At 37.8% G+C, this 9827-nt stretch overlaps 1 protein-coding gene across 1 annotated transcript; it reads left to right on the top strand.

Moving 5' to 3' along the window:
* Window positions 1-444: 444 nt before the first annotated feature.
* On the top strand, window positions 445-8206 carry LOC124825167 (uncharacterized). Its single transcript, XM_047297712.2, has 7 exons — window positions 445-646; window positions 709-923; window positions 1011-1455; window positions 1614-1973; window positions 2050-2228; window positions 2343-5327; window positions 5541-8206. Exons 1-7 carry the CDS (start codon window positions 445-447, stop codon window positions 8151-8153), a joined length of 6999 nt encoding a protein of 2332 aa, XP_047153668.2. The 3' UTR covers window positions 8154-8206.
* The last annotated feature ends 1621 nt before the right edge of the window (window positions 8207-9827 follow it).

The raw sequence follows: 9827 nt of genomic DNA, 5'->3' as shown, positions 1-9827 counted from the left end.
AAGAGCTGCATGCAATAATGGTCCAAGCTGACTGAGAAGTTCTCTTCATAAGAAAGTGGTTCTGTAAGGTATGTGTTGGTTAACTTCTCTCTAAACATTGCTGCAATTTCTTAATATCAAAGAGCAAGTAAAACTCGTGAATTTGTCGTTTCTAAATTTGGCGACTTCCTTCCCTTAAGGAAACAAAACACCTTGTTGATTTGTTTAGAAAAAAACTGTTTTCTGATTCTTTATGATTGTACGCTAAGTTCTAACAACACCTTTTGAATCCACAAACGCTACCCCTGAACACTATCAGAAGAGAAAACTTTTGAGCATGATAATGACATTTACTTGTGTAGTGGGATTGGAGAATGATGTATGTATATGGATTAAAACTAAAGCAAGTGACGTTGAAGACAAAGTTGTAAATTGATCTCAAAACTTTCATTGCAGGATTCTAAGATGGATACAGAAAAATCAGTAGAGGATCGATTCTCCAAGCTTCATCCTTCCATGCCAGTAAACACCAAAATTGGAATAGTGGGTGCTGGTCCAAGTGGCTTATCAGCTGCTTATGCACTGGTCAGGCTTGGATATAATAATGTCACTGTCTTAGAGAAACATCATTCAGTTGGGGGCATGTGTGAGTCAGTAGAAATTGAAGGTATTCTATATCCAAATACCACTCTTTAGTTGATCCAATTGACTGTGAATTTTAATTGTAAGTGTTGTACACAGGACGGGTTTATGATCTAGGTGGCCAAGTTCTGGCTGCAAGCAGTGCTCCAGTCATCTTTCACTTGGCAAAAGAGACAGGTTCTCCACTAGAAGAAATGGACTCCCACAAGCTTGCTGTTATTGACAGTTCCTCAGGAAAATACCAAGATATCAAAGTTGCTGATGATTATGTATCTGTCATGTCACTTACATTAGCAATCCAAGTTAGTCTACTACTTTTCTTTCATAGACACACAGAAAATTCAAACTTGTAAATTGAATGGTGTTAACTCTACTGGTGCTACTAACAGGAAAAGGTGAAGCATTCGGGTCGTTTTGGGGTTCATGCTGTCAGTGAAGTTGCTTCAGACTTAGCTCCAGAATATCTTGAGCAACATGGACTTAAATCTGTCCCAAAATCTGTGGCTTATGGTTACACTGCTTCGGGATACGGGTTTGTTCAAGATATGCCTTATGCCTACCTTCATGAATTTACCAGAACTTCCATGGCTGGAAAAATTCGACGATTTAAAGGTGGATATACGAGTCTTTGGCAGAGGATTGCTGAATCACTTCCTATAAAACTTCACTGTAACACTGAAGTGCTCACTATCAAGAGGAACTCTGATTGTGTGACCGTTAATGTCAAGTGCTCGAATGAAATTGAAACTATGGAATTTGATAAGATCATAATCTCGGGTAACTTCCCACTAAAATATGGAAGAACTTATAGATCAGTGCCTTCAACAAACTTAGGTATGTACACATTTATCATATATACATTTTGTTTTTGTTTGAGTTTAATTAGAATACTGTGAATTAAAATATATCGAGAACGTAATAATCATTCTTAACTTTTGTAAGATAGCTTTATACCAACAGTATGTCAAAATCATATCCTTTCCTTGTGGCAGAGTGCGAATCAGAAGTCATGGATGTAAGTGAAGTTGAAAAGGATTTATTCAGCAAAGTTGAAACAAATGATTACTACACAACTGTTTTAAAGATAAAGGGAATGGAACATATGCCTGTTGGATTTTATTATTTTAGAGAATACATGGAAGATCCTAGCACAATTGGAAATCCGGTTGCCATGCAGAAGTTTTATGCAGACAGTAATATATTCTTGTTCTGGTCCTATGGCAACTCTGCCGATATTAAGGGACCAACGGTCAATGAGCTTGCAATCAAAGCAATAAAGTCCATGGGGGGAGAAGTTGAGAATTTCATTCTTCAACGTCGTTTTAAGTACTTTCCTCACGTCAGCAGCCAAGGTATTTTTTCAAGTAATTTTCAACATTCAGTTTCCCCTTTCAAGCAAGATTCTAAATTTTGAAGTTTCAAGTGCAGATATGAAAAACGGATTCTATGAAAAGTTGGAGTCGGAGCTTCAAGGTTCAAGGAATACTTATTATGTCGGTGGGCTTATGGCGTTTGAGCTTACAGAGAGAAATTCATCTTATGCCATGGCTTTGATCTGCAAGAAATTTTCAACTAGCAGTGATTTGCCAGTGTTTCCTTACACTAAGGTAATATAGCAATTATTACGAGTCACTCACTGATTTGAATAATCTAGACTTTACATACTATGATTAGTCGTGTTTTATAAATAGAGCTGCACTTACTAGAAGTGTCTTCTGCAGAGTTTGTTTCCCTTGCAAACTGAGTTCCAGAAAAAGGAGCCTAAAGAACTAGGTGAATTGCCCGGAGTGCAGTTTCCAAATTTGCCAACTTTGAATAGCTATTTAAAGCATTGGGGAACTGATCCAGTCACTCAAAACAGAACTCTTTACACTTGGATAAATGAAGGAGGGACAGTGGGTGGCAAGAGGACATATAGAGAACAACACTTAAATGCTTCTTGTATTGCACATAAGCTCTTAACAAGTGAAAAGCCAGTGATCAAGCCTGGTGACAGGGTTCTCCTAGTCTATGTTCCTGGCCTAGATTTCATTGATGCCTTCTTTGGATGTCTAAGAGCAAAAGTTTTACCAGTCCCAGTTCTTCCCCCGGACCCCATGCAAAGAGGTGGACAAGCACTTCTAAAGATTGAGAACATTGCCAAGTCATGTGGCATAGTGGCGATTTTATCAACAGTAGCTTATCATTCAGCAGTGCGTGCAGGTTTAGTGAAAAGTTTTATCTCATTAACTGGAAAGATTGGGAAACCGCCAGCTCAGTGGCCTAAACTTCCTTGGCTGCACACTGACACTTGGGTCAATAATAACTCAAGAAATTTGGCTTTGGAAGATGCAGGTGATCAATGTGAATCCAAGCCTGGTGATTTATGTTTCTTGCAGTTTACCTCAGGTTCAACTGGTGATGCTAAAGGAGTCATGATAACACATGGAGGGCTTATTCACAATGTGAAGTTGATGAAAAGTATATACAAGAGCACCTCAAGGACCATGCTAGTGAGTTGGCTTCCTCAGTATCATGACATGGGGCTGATTGGAGGACTTTTTACAGCTCTTGTTAGTGGTGGATCTGCTGTGCTTTTCTCACCGATAACATTTATTAAGAAACCACTCTTGTGGCTTGAAACCATGAGCAAGTATCAAGCAACTCACAGTGCTGGCCCCAACTTTGCTTTTGAGTTGGTGGTTCGAAGGTTAGAGTCTGAAAAAGACAAGCTTCAGAATTTAAACCTTTCATCCATGATTTTTCTCATGGTTGCCGCTGAGCCAGTGAGACTGAAGACCCTGAAAAGGTTTCTTGATTTAACTGCTTCTTTTGGCTTATCTCAGAAGGTGATGGCTCCAGGATATGGCTTAGCAGAAAATTGTGTGTTTGTCAGTTGTGCATTTGGTGAAGGGCGTCCTATTCTTGTTGACTGGCAGGGAAGAGTTTCTTGTGGATACATTCACCCAGGTGATGCAGATATTGACATTAGAATAGTTGATCCAGAGAATGGTGAAGAGCTTCTAGAAGATGGAAAGGAAGGAGAAATCTGGATAAGTAGTCCAAGTGCTGGAATAGGATACTGGGGAAAGGAAGAACTGAGTCAGAAAACTTTTAGAAATGAGCTTCAGAACCATCCTGGACGAAACTACACAAGAACTGGAGACTTGGGAAGAATAATTGATGGGAAGCTATTCATTACCGGGAGAATCAAGGATCTTATCATTGTGGCTGGAAGAAATATCTACTCAGCAGATGTTGAGAAAACAGTGGAGAGTTCATCTGAATTTCTTCGTCCTGGATGTTGTGCAGTCATTGGTGTCCCTGAGGAGGTTCTATCAACAAAGGGGATTACCCTGCCGGATGGATCTGACCAAGTTGGCTTGGTTGTGGTTGCTGAAGTAAGGGATGCTAAAGCGGTGAGCAAAGATGTGATCGAGCATATTCAGACTCGTGTGGCAGAAGAACATGGAGTCAGTGTTGCTTCTGTCAAGCTGATCAAGCCAAGAACCATCAGCAAAACAACATCAGGAAAAATCAAGAGATTTGAATGTCTCAAACAGTTTGCAGATGATTCACTGAATTTGGTGCCTCAACCTATTCAGACAAGGAGATCACTCTTAAGATCCTTTACTACAGGAACATGCACAGAAGGAAGAACACCCCGGGCCCAGCTGGTGAGAAGTAGTAATCCTCTGCCTATTCCAAGAATCAGTAACAAGGAAATTGTGGAGCACTTGAAAAGGCTTGTTTCTGAGCACTCAGGAATCCCAGTCAAAGATATCTCAGTCACAGAAAACATGTCTGCATACGGAATTGATTCAATCGGAGTGGTTAAAGCAACTCAAAAACTCTCAGATTTCCTGGGTGTGCCAGTTGCAGCTATAGATGTCTTCACTGCATCATGCATTCAAGAATTGGCTAACTTCTCCGAGAATCTTATGTTAAAGTCTCAACCTCAACTTATGAGCAATTCATCCCATGCTCTAGCTGCTGAAATTGACACCACTGATATAGTTGTGGATGTGTCCAGGTCTCGCCAATGGGGTATCCGTTTACTCCAACTCCTAGCACTAATTTATATTTCTGTCATGCTGTTTTCTCCTGCTTATCTATCCATCACTGCTTTTCAAAGTTTCATACCAAATGCCAGCGAATCGGTATATGGAATGCCTTGGTCAAACTATTTGCTTTCCTTGACTTTGGCACCTCTTTCTTGGATCCTTTGCATGGTTTCTACTTGCATTTGCATTTCACTTATGGGGAATTCTTTCTTGAGGCCAAACTATGCCCTGACACCCGAAATATCCATCTATTCAATGGATTTTGTCAAGTGGTGGGCGCTGTATAAAGCTCAGGAAATATCTTCAAAAGTTTTGGCAACACACCTCAGAGGAACAGTGTTTCTGAAATACTGGTTTGAGATGCTTGGTGCAAGAATTGGATCCTTAGTTTTGCTGGACACAGTTGATATCACAGACCCTTCTCTAGTTTCAATTGGAGATGAAGTTGCCATTGCTGAGGGGGTTTTGGTTCAAAGCCATGAGGTGAAGAATGGAATTCTAAGTCTCCTCCCTATTAGGATAGGTAAAAACTCTTCAATTGGGCCTTATTCTACCATTCAGAAAGGAAGTGTGATTAAAGAAGGATCTGAAGTAGAACCCCTGCAAAAGGTTGAAGGAGGCCAACATGTGCCTAAACCTGCTAAGCTTAATAACGTTAAAGAGGTCAGTACATGCAAATTGCTGAAATAACTGAAACTTACTTTGAGGGAGGAAATGTGCTTTATTTAAATTTTAGTTTCCATTGATTGATCTATTGCTACAATTCCAATACTTATGAGAGCATTGTCACTCTTTATTGTTCAAAACTTCGTCATTCCATATAATTGCTCGAACTAATAACTAGGGTCTTATTTTTATTTTTTCTTTTTATTTCAGAATGCAGTGTTGCTAGTTACAACCAGCAAAACTCAGTCTAATGCCATGTACCATTTTCTGGGGATCTATCTTACTGGCTTTCTCAGCTCCCTTGCTGCAGCCATTGCTTACATCCTGTACATATGGTTCTTCCAGATACCTGCATCATTCCAACACTATTCATTTGTTTGCTTATGTGGGGCATTCCATTGGATCCCATTTACAATTGTTGCATATGCCACCATGTTTTCTGATATCCCATCAAATCCTATTTTCTTTACCATTTCGTTTTCCTGCGCGTACTTGCTTCATGGTCTCATACTCACCTCTCTCACCTGCGCCTTGACCCGTTTGCTCAAATTCAGTCAAAACCAAACCCATTTTAAAACCCGGCTTAGACATCAATTGACCATTTCCTGCCACCAAAGATTTGCCAAGCTTCTCTCGGGAACAGAAGCCTTCTGCATATATTTACGCCTTTTGGGTGCAAAAATTGGCAAGCACTGTTCCATTAGAGCCATCAACCCAGTATCAAACCCCGAGTTAATGTCAATAGGTGATGGAGTCCATCTTGGTGATTTTAGCAAGATAATCACCGGTTTCTACTATTCAAACGGATATGCTTGTGGAAAAATAGAGGTTCAGGAAAATTCAGTAGTGGGAAGTCAAAGCCTAATCCTCCCAGGCTCTGTTGTAGAAAAGAATGTCATTCTCGGTGCTCTTTCAGTTGCTCCAATGAATTCCATACTCCATGAGGGTAGCGTGTATATTGGATCTCAAACCCGAGTTGCAATCAGGAACTCTTCAAACTCTTTAGATGAACGGATAGAGGAAATGAACATGGAATACAAAAAAGTAGTTGCAAATATGGCTGCAAATTTAGCTGCAACAACTATCAATGTCAAAGCAAGATACTTCCACCGCATTGGTGTCAGTGGAAAGGGGCACTTGAAAATCTATGAAAAACTTGAGGGCATTCCACTGCACAAGGTTTTTCAACCTGGTAAAAGCTACCCCGTCATGTTAAGACACAGTAATAGCTTGAGTGCTGATGATGATGCTAGGATCGATGCACGTGGTGCAGCTTTGAGGATTCTTTCTGATGCACCCGATTCTAACCATGTCCCCCTCATTGACCTGACACTAAAAACTGGCAATGCGTTTTATGCTCGCACTATTGCTGATTTTGCAAGCTGGCTTGTGTGTGGACTTGCTGCGAGAGAAGAACTTGTCAAGCGTACCCCACATGTTCGTGACGCAGTGTGGAATTCACTAAGACATGCTCACTCATATGCTGAATTGCATTACTACTCAAACATTTGCAGGCTCATGCGCTTCACCGATGGACAAGAAATGTACGTGAAGTTTAAGCTGAGGCCTATTGACACAAGCATTGGTGAGGACACAGGTAAGGTAAAACCAACTGGGATTCTTCCACCGGAAACAGGTGCAATTCCAAGGGATGAAACTGATACACGCCCGTTACTTTTCCTTGCTGAAGATTTTCAACGGCGCGTGAGTTCCCCCGGCGGAGTTCGCTATGTCTTCCAAGTGCAACTCCGACCAGTGCCAAAAGATGAAGCCACACGTGACATCGCACTAGACTGCACCAAACCATGGAATGCAAGTGAGTTCCCTTACCTTGATGTTGGAGAGATAAACATCACCGAGAATCTCTCAAGGGAAGAATCAGACAGGCTTGAATTTAACCCTTATCTCAAAAGCCATGAGTTGGATGTGATCCCTGCCACTTCCAACACCCAAAGTGCCTCAATCGATCATGGCCGCTCATTGATCTACGAGATTTGCCAGCACGTGCGTAATAGACAGCCACTCCCAGTCTCTTGGAGAAACCTCGTAGAACAATCTAGCATTAAGGTAGACTTGTCCTGCTGCCCTGTCGCAGCATCAGTAGCAACATCAAAGCCCAAAAGGGAGACAAAAATGGTGACAACCTTAACCTTAACAAGAACCTGGTACCAGACATTCTCGGCAGTTTTCACTCAACCGTTGTTACAAGCAGTTTTGCCCTACATGGTGGTGGGTTTGTCTGTTTTTTCCCCTTTGAATTTTGTCATGAACATGAAGAACGCTGAGAAAGTGTCGGTGCAATGGTTGTTTCCTTTGTTTTGGATTCTCTCGGGTGTTATGGGCGCACTGGCATGTGTTGTGGCGAAATGGATTCTGGTGGGAAGGAAGAGAGAGGGTGAAACAGTAGCCTTGTGGAGCAAAAGGGTGACCATGGATAGCACGTGGCAAGCCATTAGAACGCTGGTTGGGGAGTATTTCATGGACATAGTAAGTGGGTCGTTTTTGTTCGTGCTGTGGATGAGGTTGATGGGTGCAGATATAGACATGGATGGTGATGCTTACGTTGACAGCATGGGGGCTTTGTTGAACCCTGAAATGGTGAAGATTGAGAGAGGAGGGTGTGTGGGAAGAGAAGCATTGCTATTTGGACACATATACGAAGGTGATGAAGGTGGAATGGTGAAGTTTGGAGGAATCAAAATTGGTGAAGATGGGTTTGTAGGAAGTAGAGCTGTGATAATGCCTGGTGTTCGTTTGGAGAATGAAGCCAGTCTCTCAGTCTTGTCGCTTGCCATGAAAGGAGAAATAGTTAGGTCAAGATAAACTATATATAAATAAAATTATATAACCTATACATAAATAATTATATCATGGAAGTTTTCATTTACTATATAGTGTGCTGATCCCATCATTACTAATTAGGATAGATCAAGGTAGTAATTATCTTGAAACTTCTAATGATGTGAGATATTGATCAAGTGTTATCAAAGTTTATTATAATAAAGATAACATTTAAATATATATTCATTATAATTAAAATTATTTTTACATAACACTTTATAAATTACCACTATTTTTTTTGTATTGTGTATTTTATTTTAACTATGTATATTTTTCATAATAGTATATAGTATATATCAATACTTTCTAAAGTATTGTATATAATACTAATAATAATATTATTATTATGACATTAATACTGTAATTATATATAAACTATGATAAATTTATTGATTTTGTAATGATTATCTTAGAAATTATATTACTATAAACTTTGATTTATCGCTAATATAACCACTTAAAAATTTCAGTAAAATAAGAAGATTAAAATTATATTTACGTATAATACTAAAATGGACATTTCTTCTTATGATTTTAGTTCGTAGTTTCGGTAGGTTCGGTTCACCAAACGCAGAAATGCTAGAAAGAAAGAAATGACTACTTAATCAAATTCACATTGGAAATTGTCAATAGATGACGTGAATGTTTTAAAAGATTTTTATGGAATTTAGAAGGGTCTATGATAAAATTAATTTTACAAGTTTTTATTTTGATAGAATTTAACCATTTCAGTGTAAATTATCTTTACTTTCTAATAAGTTCCTTTTTTAAATAATATAATTTTCATTCAAATAATTTTGCAATTATATAATAAATTGTAACTAAACTAATGTTTAGTTAAATTATCTACCCACATAATATTCTTCATATGCAAAATTTTATATACTATTTTGTATTCTCTTAATAAATAAATCCCATAATAGAGATTAAAAAATTCAAGAAAAATAAACAAATCCCTCAATCAAGGAAAAGTGACGAGGAGAGTTTTTTTTTTCTTAGTTTTTCTAAAAAATAAATGATAAAAAGTTTTATTTCTTTAGTGAAAGTTTATCTGTTTTAAATACTCTGATAATTTTAAAATTCTGTTTGGTCTAAATAGAACTGTCTAGAAGTGATGCTAATTTGTATCCTTTAAAAAGTTACTCATCAATTCTAATTCTACTATTTTTATCTGTTTTTATTCTCCCTATTTTATTACTTTCTCTTATATAATATATTTAATAAAAATTATAATATAAACATATATGCTATCTCATTCATAATATTCGTCTTAGAAGATTATTCTAAGTCTATAAATAATAAATTATTTAAATCAAAATTATAAAACTTTTTTAAAATATCAAATTACTAAAATTCAATTTATAATTAAATTATTAAGTCATTTAAATTATGTTATACTAATAATTTATAAGATTAATATACACATTTTCAATGAAATAAATCATGAAATGTCAACTTTCAACATCCATTTTTTTTTAATTTACTTTTCCTCTACTTTTGTCAAAGCACGTGGGTTCTGAAATAAGCTAAAGTCACATTCTCCTAAACCACAAACAGAAGACCCATTACAATTAAGAAAAATAAATGATAAAAAGGATTATTACTATTTTTTTTTGTAAATATAACTTTTGATTAATACAATTGTAAAATTTACTA

Source organism: Vigna umbellata, chromosome 6 (genome assembly GCF_029865625.1).
Source record: "Vigna umbellata cultivar VRB3 chromosome 6, Vumbellata_1.0, whole genome shotgun sequence".
Lineage (NCBI taxonomy): Eukaryota > Viridiplantae > Streptophyta > Magnoliopsida > Fabales > Fabaceae > Vigna > Vigna umbellata.
This window is presented reverse-complemented; position numbering and strand designations above follow the sequence as displayed.